Source organism: Hyposmocoma kahamanoa, unplaced genomic scaffold (assembly GCF_003589595.1).
Source record: "Hyposmocoma kahamanoa isolate Upper Pololo Valley unplaced genomic scaffold, ASM358959v1 100021, whole genome shotgun sequence".
In the NCBI taxonomy this organism is placed as follows: Eukaryota; Metazoa; Arthropoda; class Insecta; order Lepidoptera; family Cosmopterigidae; genus Hyposmocoma; species Hyposmocoma kahamanoa.
The window spans coordinates 5950461-5968909 of NW_020653200.1; the positions used below are offsets into that span (position 1 = coordinate 5950461).

General features: G+C 34.1%; 1 protein-coding gene across 5 annotated transcripts in view; it reads right to left on the reverse strand.

Annotated features, from left to right (window-relative positions):
- LOC113225912 (protein NDRG3-like) overlaps window positions 1-18449 on the reverse strand; it is a 128019-nt gene that overhangs the window by 40247 nt on the left and 69323 nt on the right. For all 5 annotated transcript variants that reach the window (XM_026458382.1, XM_026458409.1, XM_026458400.1 and 2 more), the window contains exon 4: window positions 14072-14189. In XM_026458382.1, the coding sequence (XP_026314167.1) occupies window positions 14072-14189 (118 nt within the window). The remainder of the gene's footprint in view (window positions 1-14071; window positions 14190-18449) is intronic.

Sequence of the window (18449 nt, forward strand, 5' to 3'; positions counted from 1 at the left end):
TGTGTGTGTGTGTGTGTGTGTGTGTGTGTGTGTGTGTGTGTGTGTGTATATGTATATATATATAATGTGCATATCTGCATTTAAAACTATGTTTATTAAAAATAGAAAAAGGACACATAAGTGTTTTCATTTTAAAACAATATAGATAAACAAATCCGCCAGTGCATGTAAAAATGTGAATAAGAATTGATTTCGATATAATAGTGCGACAGTCGAAATAACAATGAAGAACGCAAAAACACAATTAGTAATTATTATAGCGTCGTTACATTCACAATTCAGACATTTTTGGCAAAATTTTATCTTCTTTCACAATCTGTCGATAAAACTGTCGACAACAACTACATGACTACTTAAAATTTTATAAAAACTGGTAACCCTGCAAATGTCATTTTACCCGTCTTCACAAAAGACAGACTATATGTTCATAATATAGAGAAGTAAAAGTAGAAAGGAGGTATTTTGGCTAACGACGGGAAAAGCCGCCTAGTTAAAAAAATGTATATTTCTAACATTCACATTCGTTTTTACCTTAGTCTTACTTATTTTCACGCACTTTTATAACGAATAGCAGTTCATTAATTAAATGAAGAGGGGAAGGTATACAAAAGGATAATTAGATTTATGGCGAGTCCACGTTGGTAACGAATCAATACGTGCATCGTGAACTGTGAACGATAAAACTGAACTTTCCACATAATAAGCTTTTGACACATAATGTTGTTCGTGTGATGCTTTAATTGGTTGAGTACCTAAATAATAACAGCGGTAAGAATGTGTACGGGGTCGTTAATGGTTGTTCATTAACGACACCGTAGATATTCTTACCGCTGTAAACATTTTCAATTGGTTCAAAGACTTCTTATAAATAATGATTGACTGGTTTTCTGAATCACAAACGTACGTGCCATATCCACGTTTAGTAGCCATATATAATTTGGAAAGATCGCATAGTAGGGTCAGATAGATGCACAGGCCTTCCGATGAATAGAGCTTATCATTAAACACTAATATCTGGCAGAGAACTGATTGCTTATTATTGTTATTTTAATCTCCATTATGTAAAAAAAGCTGTTTACATAAATAAGGCTTTATTTGACATGCAAAATAAGTAAATTGTAAACAACTATATTGCTATTGGTAAAAGTAGAATTCGTAAGTTGATTTTTGGATTATAACAGGTACAAATTACTACATCACTATTATCTAGGAAAGTGTTGTAGTTCTTCTATACGAGTGTATAACTACAGTACTAACAGTGCTCGACATTTTTGTATGGACACCATCGTCATACTATTTATTTATATTTTGTTATTTTGTTTCTTTCATTACGTTAATTAATATCATATTATGTTTTACTGTTTTTTCCCAATTCACGTTTATATTTATGTGGTTTGCAAAACTCGGTTTTGTATTAGTATCAATATTTTGTTTTGTAATGACCGCCTGAATAGTTGAATACTTCATGCTTTGCTTTCGGAAAAGAAGTCTGAGTGTTATAATGTATTATGTTAGTTTACAATTAGAATAAGATCATTTGGTAATACTTTATTTAAGTTTATTTTCAAATAAATAAATTTTAAATCAATAAATCCAATCACAATTTTACAGAGTGAGAACTGCCGACAAAAACTATATTGTATACTAGGTGCCAGTAAACATTTTGGCAAGTGGTGTCCAATTGAAAGGTACGTGTACAGCGTGTAGAACTAAAATGAACTATGTTCGCAACTAGTGTGTTTTAAGCGCTGCGTAGGAAGCATGTAGGTTGTGACATGATTTATGTAGTTTTGATGTTCCCCAATGACGACAAGGATTACGTGCACCTTCTCAACTAAGCTCATGTCTAATAACTCGACTACACAACGGATCTGCCAGTAATACTTTACAAAGCGGCGGACGAAACTTTGTAGTAACTTAATAAATAAATAAATAAATAAATAAATAAATAACATTGCAAATATACGGGGACGCGTTTTGTATTGTGTATAGCGTAGTAATCGAAATTGATAATAGGTAGAGTTAACTCCAAGAAATAATAGTAGATTGTGACCGAGACAACAAGTGCATAAAACGACGACGACGAGTATAATGGATACTTAAGTTTGAGGGTAAAATGGGTTTTATGAACGAGTTATACACTCTGCTTTTCACTTCGATTGCGAGGAAATTAAACAGCAATATAAATATATATAAATAAACGATTATTTAATTAAAATACAATGTAAAATTACAACAATTAGTCATAATATTTAACGTGATGGTTTTTTATTTTATGCACCAGAGCATAAAATCTTATTTTATGCACTAGAGCATAAAATCCTATTTCATGCTGCCTACACCCAGCATAAATACGAACTTTAAGAGCATGAGAAGTGAAAAACACATTTTACTCTCTGATATTAATTCTACTAATAAATGCCTCTTGAAATAGCGCTTGCTAATTTAGTTTTTTCCTTAGGCGTAGAGAAAAGGTTTTCTCAAAATTACACACCACTAAATTTGCTTACTTTCAGTATTTATTATACAGGAGTAATGGAAAGAAAATGAAAAATTTCAAGTAAAAATAAGCAACCTAAAAGAGATTAAATTTTTAAAAATTAATAATTTTATAACTTTAATTTAAAACTAATGTTACTCAGCACTATGCGATCTTTCATCGTGTCAAAACCCTCAGCCCTTGTATAAAAAGATACACGACGCAAGGAAGTAACGAGACATGTTCTAACCACACGTCTATTAATTATTATATATTGTGACACCATTCGGCTGGTTGGGGTCTAGTAGGCAAGTTGTTACTTAAAATTTTTTTTACTTTAATGCAGTGTAATTAACTACAAAATTATACGGCAATAAATGAAGTCAGGTCGCCAATAGTCATTAACAGACTTGCCCTTTGCCTTTGATGTAATGTGTCCAAAATTACCTGTATGTCTGTGGGTAACTTTGGTAGAACTTCAATTTGAACTTGACATCACTTAGCGTTCAATAATTTTATCGTCGTCGTCTATACCGACAGCGAACTTGGACCGTTTTTCAAATGTATGTTTTTGGGGGATAACGTAAACCTATTTAATGGAATAATATTGAAAAGTTGTATTAGGTATGTCCTTTTGGTTAAATTACGAATGTGTATACTTAATTTTCAAAAACACTAAATGTAGTTTACACGAGTCGTGGAAACGATATGAATGTATACGATATGAAAGCATGGTTTTAGAAAGAAACATGGTTTTATAACAGAAAACGTGATAAATCAGTTAAAAATACTACGGTGCCACGAAACAAAAATGAGGTCGGAATGTACAGTTTGTAACCTGATTGATACTTGTACCAGCAGAGTCGCACATAGTACTCTGAAATCCAAGCTCATCTTACGCCTTCAGCTGAACATATGCGACAAGTAACTTCCAGGTCAGCGAGCAAAGAACAAACCTCCGTTTTTTGTCTGCATTCGAACAAAACCTGTTATAGTAATCCATAGGCGCCCAAAAAATGTAATAACTTTGGCCGGAAACTATTGGTTGCTTACTTATTTTAACCTTGGACCCTTATTTTTTATGCAGAACGATTTTCTTAAATTCTTACTGAGATAACCAGGAAGAAATGCTAGATCTACGTGTCTCTTTTTGGCAGAAATATTAAAGAATATTGTACCGCTAATGGCTTTTGTTCGTTGTATAATTATAATATTATTCTATAAAATTATATTTATATTTATATATTATATTTTATTCTATAAAAATAATAACTGTATAAAACTAGTGTATCAAAACTTTCCTAAAATCAGTATCAAAATAAAAAATAAAATAAAACAAAAATATTTTAATTTTCTTCACAGCCTAATTCCAACTCATTTACAATGCCGCTTGTCAAATTTCTTTAAGCCTTGTGAAAAAGAAACCTTTTCTTGACTTTCGGCAAATTCTCTATGGGGCAGCCATGTCTTTATCGTCAAACTTTCCACGGAATTGATATTTTTGGAGCTTTGGGGATAAGTGAAAATCTCTAGGGGTTAAGTCCGGTGGATACGGTGAGTGGTCAAGAATGTTAAAGCTAGCACTGTGAATTGCCTCAATTTCTGGTCAATGAGCAGATGCGTTATTGTGTGATGAAACAACACGTTCTTTTCCACATGTTTTCGTGATCAAATTTGCTTGATAACACCCAGCAATCGCCTGGCCTTTCGATATAATAATAAATAAAAAGGATTTCTTCACTGTTCTAGAACACAGACGAAATGACTTTGCCGACAGCAGGAGTAACTTGACATTTCTTCATTGGCGGAAGATGATCGTTTCTAAAAAATGCTTTGTCTATATATTTAATAAAAATTTCGATCTAAATGATGGACCCACGTTACATTAATAGTGACAACACGAAATAGATCATGTTGGAATATTTACTTTTTGTTGTCATCGGTTAAGATGCATTGTATATAACTTTTAATTCCAAAAGATTTTTTTAAATTTTTATTGAATTAATATTAATTATTTTTTGCGAAATTACTCTACTAGTTTGTTATAACTATTAATACAATGATCGAACACTCAAGTATTTTAATAACCAGCAATCTATCTCACCACCGCACTACATGTCTTTCAACCTTGACGTTGGCTAAATCGTCGCGCAAAACGACGGAGCCATAGATACAAAAGTTGAAGTTGAAGTTGAAGAAAAAATTCCTTCGATCCGGTCGGATTGGAACCGAAGTCTTCCTGCATACCGTGCCAGACGCTATACCAACTAAGCCACGGAACGAACCAACAGACCTCACCAATTTTCCTATTTCTTTAATTTTTCTATGTGCTTGCGTCGTGTCTTTGTATTTGGTTTTTCAACGACTTTTTAGTCGTAGCGCCATCTATGAGAAATCTACGGAAGATTTATCACCCAGTTAGTACCTTTACAGCTACCAGTCCTGGCGATAGATGTCGCTATTCACTGTATTTTAATTTTTTTTTTATTGAATTGATATTCAATAATTTTTTGTGAAATTACTCCACTAATTTGTTATAATTATTAATACAAACATCGAAAATTCAGAAAAAATTCATTCGATCCGGTTGGATTAAAACCGACGTCTTCTTGCATACCGTGCTAGACGTTATACCAACTAAGCCTAATTAATGCATTTAAATATAAAATCGATGAGAAAAAATTTAACGAATTTTTGCTGTTAATTAGTCAGCTGAAGCAACCAATTGATATTTTTATTTTGTCTGAAATCAATATAATAGAAACTGAGGTTATGACTTATAATATAAAAGGCTATGAAATATACTTGTATAGGATAGCAGAAAGAAGGGGTGGAGGGTTAACTATATACACTAGAGAAAATTTAAACATCTGTTTTGAGACAGTAAAAACTGGGTCAGCTGAAATCTTGCATGGAATATTAAAATCAAGAGGTACAATTATGCATATTATGGCCGTGTATCGACCACCTAATAAAATAAAATATCGTTTACAAGAGAAATCAAGATATTGCTAGGAGGATGCCAGCAGTAGATAATATAGTTATAATTGGGGACATAAATATCGATATCCTAAAAAATAAAATAAACCACACTTCGAAGGAGTACAAAAACGTCCTGTATGAAAGCGGCCTGCAAAGTGCAATACCAAATACAGAGACAACACCGCAACGATACCTCCTGCTTGGACCATGTGTAGGTGCGAGTGAGAGAGGCGTGTGGGCGCTGTGTGCGCGTATCTTCTTATATTGTTAACTGTTGTGTATCGGATTACTACGTAATAGGAATTTTCATGAGTCACTTATAAAGAACGATAACAAACAGGGTAGTCTGGTAAGTCAGCCGCGTTTTTATTTGTGTCAACAACGTTTAGAGAATTAAAGCCTCGATGCGTATGAGTGGATTAATTTAATGGAACTTGATTGCCCGCTATTGTTGTACGATAAAATATGCAGTGTGTTTGACAATGTGTATGGTAAAAGTCGTAAGTTACAGTTGTATAATAAAAAGAAGCAATTTGGACAACCGTGGATAGATAAACAATTATTTTGTATAGTTTTAAAAACAGATAAATTGTTTCGTAGTTGAAAAGCAACGGCTACAAATATGAACAAGCATTTGGTCTACACACAGTTTAGGAATGAGGTAAATAAGTTGATTAGTTCCGCAAAAAATAAATATAGAAGGGAACAATTAATAAATTGTAAGGGAGACTCAAGAAAGATATGGGCACATATTAATAAGTGGACGAGGAGAGTGAGACCTAACTTAGATAATGTTATAGTGAAAAACTTAGGTAAAACTAACAATGTCTATAATATATGTAGTAGATTTGCAATGACGTTTGCGAAGGAAATACTTGAAGTGAAGCATTACTGTAATTTAAAGTTTATAGATAGGAAAACGTACATAATAGAAAGTGATGTTTCCTTTAGGTATAAGAAAGTGAATGCGTTACAGGTACAAAAAATTATCAAAAACCTCGATAGCCATAAAGCACCAGGTGTAGATCCTAAAATATATTAAGAGAAAAATTAGTCCTATCGTGACGCGTTTCATTAATATGTGTATTGAAAAGGGAGTTTATCCTGATCAGCTGAAAAAAGCTTGTATACGACCAATACACAAAAAAGGAAGTTATCTAGACTATACTAACTGTAGACCTGTGGCAATGTTGTCAATAATTAATAAGGTACTGCTCTTAGTTGCTTTGCAGAAACCATTAACATAAGCCTTGATGTAGGTCTCCAAGTGCTCGTTCTATTTATAGACTATAAAAAAGTTTTTGACACACTGGACCATGATGTTTTGCTTCAGGCGATGAATGAATGTGGAATACGAGGGCCAACTAATGAGTGGTTTAGAACTACTTGAGTAAACGTCTATGTGCTTATAGGTGGGCAAGAGGGTAAGACAGTTGAGATAGAACTAGGTGTACCAACCGGGTCTATGTATGGTCCAGTGGGTTACATTATGCACGTCAATAGCGTAACCAATGTTGTCCAGAGTTGTAAAGTATATATGTACTCGGATGATATGTCTTATAAGCGCATCTAAGAATGCACAAGAGTTACGCAGTAATATCCAGTATGATTTAAAAAGAGAAACCTAACTAAGTGGACAAATAATAACGGGATAATTATTAACATTGCCAAAACAAAATGCATGCATAAACACTCGCCACATAACTGAGTTGCAAAATCGGTGGACCGGAGGGTATTAAATATAGTAAGGTCATTCATATGAGTGTTTAATAATTATAAATCTGGATGTAAATGTGATAATATTGAAGTAGTAAACAATTTTAGGTACTTAGGGTTGGAAAAAGATCAAAATTTTAATTGGGAAACGGGTATTAATTGTTTTTACTAAGTTAAGACATATTATTGGTAAATTTTATCAAATAGAATATTGAATAAGCGGACGTTGCTTGTGGTGTACCCGATTTTAAGAACACCTACCCACAAGTCTGAAAAGTGTTACAAATGACGAAGTGTTTTGTTCCCGACTAAAAGACCTTTTATTGGATAACGAATTGTACAGTGTAGGGGAATTTCTTTTAAGGAAATTGTAATTATATTTTTACGTAGGTTTGTATTTTGAAAATATTTAAATTTATATTTGTATTGTTGTAGTTCGTATTTTTCTTTATTTTTCGTTTAATTATTTTATTTATATTAACAATAAAGTTATTATTTATAATAATGACGATCATGTTATTTCGAAATGTAATATTATGCAATTGATAATTTGAAATAAATTATTCAATTATATTCTACTATGCACAGGCTGACTCGTTGATTAGCTACGGTTTAAGTATATTTGGTCGTACTGACAAAACCTATATTCAGGATATAAAAAAAATCAGTTAAGATTGATAAAACTTGTAGTAGATAAAAACACCAAGAATAAAATAAAAAGACGATTATGAAAAATATGTAAAATATTGAAAGTTGATAAAAAAGTAAAATTTGCGATAGCCATAGAAAATTTTATAAGAGTGAGGATAAATTATTGGTACAAACAGGTATAACACAAAAAGAGTTAGATAAAGGAATTATGGAAAAAGAACTGATAAATATGTTGTACCAAAAATATACAATAAAATAGACTGGTCCGGAAAAAGTACGAAGTTTAGTAAAAAAGTGTGGAAAAAGATATTAAAAAATTTATTGCTAAGTGATGTAATGTTTTAGTAAAATAATTATTATGAATAGAGATATTATTATTTAGAACAGAACACAAAACAAAGACAGTTTTACTTTAGAAAATTAGCTAGTATTTAATGTAACTTAATTAATAAAGAATTAATTAGAATAGATATACATATAAATAATGTAAAAGAGCGTTGTCTTGCCAACAACCTGATGCCCAGGTTGGCAAGGTCTTTAGAATAAGTATAAATTGTATATCTATAAACTGCCACGCAGAGGTCCCAGGTTCGATTCCCGGGTCGGGAGAAATATTTGTATGGCCTACACTTATTTCTCTCGTGAGTTTGGGCGTAATTTGTGGTTGTCTATGTGTGTGTCCATGGCACTTGCGACACAGGGTTTCCCTAGTGCGGTGTTATGTTGAGTGTGTGCGTTATTATTATTTATTTATATCTGTGGAGAAATAAATAAATAAAATAAACCTTTTTGGATGTTTTCTTCCATGATGGAAGTTAACGTATTTTAAATGCAGCAATCCAGTAAGCTGCTGTCGTATAATGGTGGTGGTATACGAGTATACTATATTCCCCATGTTTGTCTAAAAAATATTCCCAGGTGGACACTTTTTTCCACTTATTAACGCTGTGAACAACTCTTGGTATAGAAAAGTAATTAATCAGGTACACTTTGATCAAATCCAATGAAATTCAACAAAAATGTTTTGTGACAGACACTTTTTAAATTAAATTTGAAAATACGTCCAAAAAATTATTATTATATATATTCAGTTGCCTCAAAGAACTTTTCGACTCGTCCTCGTGCACAGTCATAATCAATATGAATCAATGAACTTATGTACATACATCGTAGCATCGTCAGTAGCGTGAAATCAAAAGGTAATTAATGTAGAAAGGTCCTGTTCGCAATGAAAAAACCGCAGGCATCTGATGTATGGCCAGATATTGAATGTGGAAGTATTTTTAATATTGCATCGCTTGATATTGAAGCGCTGTCTGCAGCTAGTTTATCACGCGGCCATGCATAGTTCGGCTTCCGATAACTGTGTAATTAAATGATCTCGGCGGCATCAGATGGCGTTTAAGAGTAAGAGTTTATTAATTTAATACGTTAATATGCTTAAATATATTATTAAATCTTTGGCTAATTTGATCATAATATTACAATGAATGAAATTGTAGGAAGACCTTCACGTAAAGTCCAGGTGGAGGGAACTTACAAGACGTGCCAAATATTTTTTGTAATGGTACGATTTTGTGGAGGTTAAATTAATAACCTAATATAGACATTGGATAGCTATTACTTTCATAATACAAAGCTACAGAGTAGAAACGTGAACTAAGCGTAATATGTAATACGCATTTATTATATACACAATGTGTTGATTTCCATTCTCGTCATATTTACAAAGGTCATTCATTCTATATCCGAATCTGAACCCAAATCACTAAAAAAATAAATCGAAAAAATTTCTTTTGTTGTACCATTTTTTTAGACATGTGATTTCTTTCAGCATAGCATGCGTGAGTAGGCTATGTCAATGGCTTATTGTTTTATTGTTAAAATCGAGACTTTTTGTCAAATATAGTGAAAAGACAATATGTGTAGCGGACTGTATGAATATGGATCGGGTGCTAACCGTCATGGACACATATAACCAGACAAAAATTGTACCAAGAGAATTGTGACACATTAGATACGTACAAAAGTATGAACGCAACCTTAAGCAAAAACAATTTCATGAGAATAATAAATTATAAAAAGGCGCAAAAAACGCTACTGTTATTTTAAACCATTTCGAGGAAGGTTAAAAATATTATAAATACGAATGAACACAAAAAAATTTGTAGCGTCTGCTGCAGTTCGTGTACAATACGGTATATTTGTAATGTCAGATAATGCTGTAAAATTAATCGATTCTTGTAATAATACTATTTGATAAAACGAAATTATTAAGTAGGTACAGGGCGCACTATAAGTTTCCGGACTGGCCACTTACATAAACAATATTTAAAAAGTAATTACAACATTTGAAAATTCGAACTCTTTGGCTGTAGAATACAGTTTTTTTTCTGACTGTCACTTGTTTTTACATTGTGGCATCATTTTAGAAATTGGTTGTCTACATCACCATTGATTTAACCATGATTTAACGTGAACGTGAAAATTTTCGTAGTATGATTTTCTACGACTTTAAGTGTAATTTAACAGCTCAGCGGAGCTTCGCTCGGCTTCAAACTGCTTTTGGCGACGAAGCACCATGCAAGACGACTATTTATAGCTGGTTTGCAGAACTCAAACGCGGTCGTGTGAAAAACAGTGATAACGAATTTCGTGATGGTCGCCCGTCCACTTCTGCGAACAACAAAAATATTGATGCTGTCCGCCATATGAACAACAAAAAGGCATGTGACATACCATGAGATTGGGGCATCTTTAGGCATAGGCATGAGTCAAATACAATCAATACTACACAAACATTTGGGTGTGAAAAAGCTGTGCTCTCAGTGGATCTAACACAATTTGACTGAGGCTCAAGACACGGATCGCGTCACTTGGTGCAATGCCATTCTTACCAGATTCAACGAAGGGGCGTCAAATTTGGTGTGGGATATAGTAACAAGTGACGAAACATGGATTTATAGTTACGATGCCAAAACAAAGCAGCAATCGAGCGTATGGGTTTTTCGAGATGAGCCGAAACCAACCAAAGTGGCGCGTGTACAAAGTGCCACTAAGCGGATAATTGCTTCTATTTTTAATAAAATTGGACACGTGGTTACTGTTGCTTTGGAGAATCGTTGTATCGTGAATAGTGATTGGTACACAACCATTTGTTTGCCGAAAGTTATTGACAAACTCCGTAAAAATAACTGTAAACGTCGTACCTTACGTCATCACGTAAGGTCACATAAGGTCAACGTTTATCTTTTACAACTAAGTTACATCTTTATACTTATACATTTTACAGTGAAAATAGAGTGGACTTTGGTAATCGCCACCCGTTGCACCTATTACTCAGGCAGTAACAAGTAATTCTAAACTAACTTACCACGCAATTGTAAAACAAAACATCGTTTTGAGCAACAACAACAACTGCCCACACGTGCTATTCATTAGCGTGAAGTTCATAGTGTTGAGATCGGGATTCTTCAATGTAACTTCCGACTCATTGTGGTCCAAATAAGCTCTGCACAATTTAGAACTATGTTTCGGATTACTATCTTGTTGAAAAATGAATCCATTGCATTGCTAGTTTCTGCCCGGAAGGAATTATATTATCCTCTAGGATCACTTTATACTGCTCTTTTTCAAATAATCCTTCGATTCGCATCAAATCTCCGGTTGCATTGCTCGAGAAATAACCTCAGTCATATCGTAACTGCATGGCACAATACTATCTGGTACCTAATATTTTTTCTTCGACACTATGTCGAACGCAAATTCTTCTTTTTGAACCAAATATTTCCAATTTCGATTCATCAGTCTAAAGATTAAAAGCTTCCTATGTCAAATCACGATGAATAACAGTCCATTGCATCCGTTTTTTTTTTGTTTTGTAGTTTTAACAAGGGTTTTCGGGCTTCACAGTCATGCGACAGAACAATTAAGCGTTTCTCATTCGTCTTTTCACTGTAGTCAGTGCTACAGGTTTCAGAATTGAGAATTGTTTACTTCGGCGCGTATTTTTGGCGTTATTAAGCGTCTATTTCGCTTTGCTGGTTACAACTCTAAAATTGTCCTCACTAGAAGTGGTAGCTCTCGGCCTTCGACGAATGACGTCGATTTCGATTACTGACAGTTTCTTTGATTCGGTAATTGTTTCACGAACACAAGTCTTCGATAATTTAAGTTGAGAAGCAATCATACTTTCGGTTTTGCCTTCATTGTATAAAACAATAATAGCAGATCGCGGTTCCTATTTTCAATAAGCCTTGACTGAAGAAACCACAAGGGGAGACTAAGTAAAATTGTCCGTGAACAACTTTATAAATAATGGAGTATTCTATAGAAAACATCTGTTTTAGGAAGTAAACATTCATAAATTTTAGTCAGTGTTAAATAAACCCATAATAATTAGAATCAAGAGGTTCTTAATAATATGACAATGTAGAGTCATTGTTGGCTTTCCTTGATGTTAAGAAACAAGGCGTTTTTATAGCATATTTACGTGATGATTATGTAAAATAATAGCTTTTTAGATATTTCTTAATTATAGCAGAACATGCAGGTGTGCAAAAATAACATACGTTTGGACAAGTGATCTTAAACTTTTAGCCTGCAGTTTGCACAGTAAACCTATAAATAAATTTATATTTCTTTGCTTTTCTTAAAAGGGATTAAGTCCCAAATATTTCTCAGCAGGTATGGGTTCTAGAAATCGAATGTCAGAAGACAAAGCATAAATGAAAATTTTGATACAATGCACTTCAGCGTATTCGTGACCTTGGTTATCACTGTGTGTGTTATCATTGTACGTATTGATTAAGGACTAAGAGGATTATATACTCATCAAACATATTGTATATCTCTTCCTGTGTCTAGCCGCAATAGCAACCTTTAAACGTAATAACTGAAATAGAGAAGGGAATAGTAATATTGCGCTTGTGAACTCAATGTGTAGTGACGTAGAAACACATAATATATTTTTATTTAAATATTATATTTTTATTTAAATATTTTATTTTTATTGAGTAGGACGTATATTTTCATTAAAGAACCGAAGTAGTAATCTAAATAAGTGCATGACCTCTTGCTTATATTTGAATATTTTTTTTATTGATTGTTGATGATGATTTTATTTGAATTTGTCGATAAAATTATATACACTTATATTTACTGCGTTAAGCAGTAAGCAACGAGATTTTTCTGAAACGCGTGACGCGGTGCCTTCAGCATTTCGAATAAATAAACATTCCTGTTTTCACTCAGGAATTCTCCGTAGTTTCTTTTTCCTTAAGCAGAGCAGTCGGAAGCTTTTGACGTCATTTTATCTGATTGCTTTTCATCGTAGTTGCTTTACTTACTCTTACTTATCTGTTTATTTACTAGTAATATCCCAGAAACGATAAAAAAACTACCTTGGTGTTATTTTCGAATTAAATTACAGTTTTTTTAACATTCTGGAAATCTTGACTTGGCATTTCATCAGCTAAAAGTCGTCCATATACGCAGAGTATACGCGTTAACAAACAATAGCTGCCTTTACCTTTCACCGAGTAATTTCACTATGCGACTTACAGCTAGTGGTTATTGATTGAGACTCTTCATTCACCATCAGTTGTCATGCGAATCAAAAACCCTTCAACTTGCTTATTACGTGAAAATTATTTATTTGATTCCAATATTACGTGATCGACACGACGATCATAGTCCTCTCTATTTCCTTTTGACTGATGCACATGTGAACAGCTAACCATTAGAGACGATGTTTTAGTACCGGTATACTTGTAAAATATTGTCTAGTATCAAGCCTGGGTAAAAGCATAGTATAATAAAGCAAGTGTGACTCGATACAAACGTAGCATCGCGTCTTGTGCGTGTGCCCACGCACAGATTTGCATAACCTCGCGGTACGGTCACGTTGCGTAGAATTGAAATGTACGCTCGGTGTTAAAAGAATGACATCAAATAGTAGACATTTTCCTTGTTTTGTTTATGGTGTTTTGAACTAGAGTGACTCAAATTTAGAATTGTTCAGTATTTAATTTCTATTTCAATATCAAATTCGCGATCTCTTTAGCATCGCGAGTCTTTTTATGCCAGCATTGGTGTGTGTGTGTCTGTGTGTGTGCGTGCGTGCGCGTGTGTATGTGTGTGTTTGCGTAAGTGTGTTGTGTTTGTGATGTGTTATATTATATTAAAAGTATATCTGTAGCGGATTTAACACTGTACGAAGTAAAATGTAAAGTAAGTACTTACTCCTCAGGTAGACTTGCAGCGCCTTCCTCCTGTCCGGGCGCGTTCACGTGGTACACACAGAAGTTTTCCATCAACGCCCGCATGTCCACGAAGTTGAAGAACGGTTGGAAGCATACATCTGCGAATAATTAAACATAATGAGTTCTATTATAATAAAATTGTTAATTGTATAAACGCCATTTTAAATCAATTTCTGGAACATTACGTAGTCATATTTTTGGAAAAAAATTATTTTCCTTGAACATTAAAATCAGGCATTAGTAAGAACGTCCGTAAGTGTTTGAAAATCAAGTTAGCGCATACGTCGAAGTAAAAAAACTATGAGGCAACTTTCGCAATGCAGCATTCGCGAGGTCGTGTGCATAGGTTATTTCGCTTTGCGGCTTCACCTCAAATAAGAAATTAATAATAGGTATGCTGATTGAAATATATATGCATATTAAAATGTCCATTCTACACTTGACGTCTTATGGGAGATTCAACACATAACAATTCCGTGTGGCCATGTTAATTTAGCATTACTAATTTGATCGGTAATTAAGATAGAAAATGTTTGGTAAGGTTTTTTTATTTTATTTTTAATTTTGAATGTAAATACGCAAATTTCCGTATATCATTTAAAAAAAATGCAATGTAATGTAAAAAACATGATGTAATAATAGTGTATTGTCCACTTTCGGAATAGTCGCGTTGCGTTTTAAAGCACAAAATATTAATACACCATTTTGTAATGCATTCAACAAAATGCCATACATTTACTTTAAAATACTAAAATACTTTTAATTACATTCTCAAACTATGCCTTCCATTAAAAAAATTCAGGTCAGTCAATATGTATCGATTATTATGTACCAAGTATATTGTGCATAATGTGAATAAAGAAAGTAGTATTTTTAAGTATTGAATACTGAAGGGACATTAAGGACAAAGACAATATAAACGCTATCTATGTTTCCGCTGCGGCCTGAAAACAATCAACTATATAATCGCAGTACAGAGTACCAAACAAACCGACCTCAAAAGTACGTGGAATTACATCTATTTACCAAATTTTTTTGAAATCGGTTACCGGAAAGTGCGCAAACCCGGATTCATCCCCTAGTTCGCCACTATACGGAACTTGACACAGGAGATGATAAAAATCGGTTGTCGCTATTCAAAGTATATTGAGAGAGAAAAACGCCTTGAATTAGAGAATATCAAAATCAACCAATAAAATAATTGCTCCTTATAATAAAATTTAAGAGCTATTTATAAAAATGTATCTTCATGCCTGAACAGTCACTGTTAGAGGTGAATGGTTTTCTTCAAAATTAAATGGAACCACTATGGAGGATATAAACACTCTTTCCAACAAAAAAGAATTATGAAAATCGGTGCACAAATACCGGAGTAATCGCGTAACATACATACAAAAAAAACATACAGTCGAATGAGAACCACTTCCTTTTTTGAAGTCGGTTGAAAAAATAATAACGATCATAGTACACGTAAAATTATTATGGTAATGTACGATATTTTCCAATGCTATATATTTTCCGAAATGTTAAACAACCGCAAAAGAACATTTATGTATTTTGATGCAATGTTAGGAATAAAGAAATAACATTTTTTTAGTTTTCGACTCCTGAACCAATGAAATTAACAGCAAAATGCAACGAATTTTTGGCAGTTCTAAGAATTTTGCGAAATAAGCCAACCTATAATAACAATTCGCGCGTAAAAAAATTTGAACACGCCAACATCAGGCGGCCATATAAAAGATTATCCAACCATTTTCACATATTACACTTTTACTGCTCGCCTTGCGGAGGAATCTTTCCGGGTAGCGAAATAAAACGTCTATCACCAGAAGATTTTATAGCTTCAATATGAAAAATTTTACGCATGTTAACTTTTACTAAGTAATGTGAACGAAATCGCGCAAACCATCCATCAATTTAGTAGTGGACAGAAAATCAAAATTGTTACGTTCAACGAGAAACGGTCAATATGGCCACGAAGCGTAAAGGGTATTTCTATTATATTTTACATAGAGGCGTGGGAATATTAGAGAAATAATGTAAGACTCAAAGAGACGAGAAACGAAACGAGATGGAAACTTTTTTATTCATTCGCTGTGGATGGTTTTATAACAATATTTAGTAACGCCTATTAAGAAAACACACAAACCTCCAAGAGACATGTTCAAAACCCGCCCCAGGTTGTTTATAAATTACTCTCAAACAAAACCTCCTAGACGCAAATAACAACTTCCGCGTAATGACCCTAGTACTGTGTAGAAAACTTACTTCACAATTCAATTTCCTCTCATTAGATCTAAACTGTCAATTTCTCCCTCTTGTATTCACATCAACCCTTTGTTCTGGCTCCCTTAACTATTTAAGTCTATGAGCATAAAAAAAGTAGTAGATTTTAGTAATTTTGTATGAAAAACGTTTTATTCGATTTGACCAACTTTTACAGTCCCTATTTTTTTCTACCAATACAATGCAATAATCCTTATATGAAACCGAGTCGATCAGTACTAAAAAATTAATCAATTTCATTCGTTTAACCATAAGGTCAACTCGTACTTGATCAAAAAATTTTACAATGACAAAGTTGTTGTCACAAAAAATACTTAAAGATTCCGAAAACAGCATTCCTGTAACTTCTATAGTTTCGGGTTTCCTCATACCGTCTCAAAAAAAAACATACTGTAAGTATATTAATCACTGTTCCACGACATAAGTGGAAACTGGATTTGATTTACGTATACGACGATGAAATAATATTTATGAATGAATGCATGCTTTTTTATTTACCACAAACACCCAGACCCAAAACAATAAAAGTTAGTTTCAACATTGACCCGGCCGGGAATCGAACCCGGGACCTCTGAGTTGGCGACGCCATGACAACCGGTGTGCAAGTCACTTGACCACGGAGATTGTCAAGATTTAAAATACTCATAATTTCTTGAAGAATCTTGTCCTGAAATGCCTACACCATAACTTCTATCACAACACATAATTATATATAAATAAGACAAGCAATTTACTACGTCATTTTCGTGTACACAGAAATCACAAAGTTGAATTCCACGGAAAGTTACGATTGACTTTTCTTTCAACACTTTTCTTGGTCTACATCAACCAGTTATGTGATATAAGTCTTCCTAATTGTAAAATTTTTACCTATGCCGACGACACTGCTGTAATTATCCACGGCTCGAATTGGACAGACATAAAGTCAATAGCAGAGAATAACCTGATCATTATCAATCAATGGCTGACACAAAATCTACTGACTTTAAACCTTTCCAAAACAAATTTTATCCCCTTCTCTATACGAAATAACACTCAACCTCTGCCAAATTATAACTTGTATGTTCACTCAAACTGCAACCTTAACAATTACTGTAATTGCACCCCTATATCCCAAACCCCTAATGTAAAATATCTTGGTGTCCACATTGATAAAAATTTAAATTGGTCTCTTCAAATCGACAAGCTTTCCATGAGAGTTAGGCGCCTTATACACATATTCAAAACACTTAGACAGTCCGCTGATACAAGTACATTAAATATGGTATACTCTGCTCTTTGCGAATCAATCCTTACCTATTGTGTGCCGGCCTGGGGCTGTGCTGCAAAAACTACCTTTATCAAAGTTGAGAGAGCACAGAGAGCTGTTCTCAAAGTTATGTATTCCAAACATCTCAGATTTCCTACAAATGAATTATATTCGCTATCTAGAGTTCTGACTGTCAGGCAGCTCTTTGTGCTCCGCACAATCCTACGTAAGCACCTCCTGGTACCCTTGCCGGACCCTTCGAAAAGGAAAACTCGCAAGGTCTGCCCTGTTCCTCGGCATAAAACTAAGTTTTCAACTCGACAATATCATATATCTAGTTCCATCCTTTACAACTGTGTAAATAATCTTTTGAACATCCACAGTTTAAACAAATTTGAGGTTAAAAAAAGATTGGTAAATTGGCTTTTAAATCAGAACTACGACGACACAGAAAATCTTCTCGCAACCGGCTCCTAACACACACTCATTCTCTCACGCACACACACACACACACACACACACACACACACACACACCCACACACACACCCACACACACACACACACACACACACACACACACACACACACACACCCACACCCACACCCACACACCCACACACACACACCCACACACACACACACCCACACCCACACACACACACCCACACACACACCCACCCACACACACACCCACACACACACACACACACACACACACACACACCCACCCACACACACACACCCACACACACACCCACACACACACCCACACACACACACACACCCACACACACACACCCACACACACACACCCACAC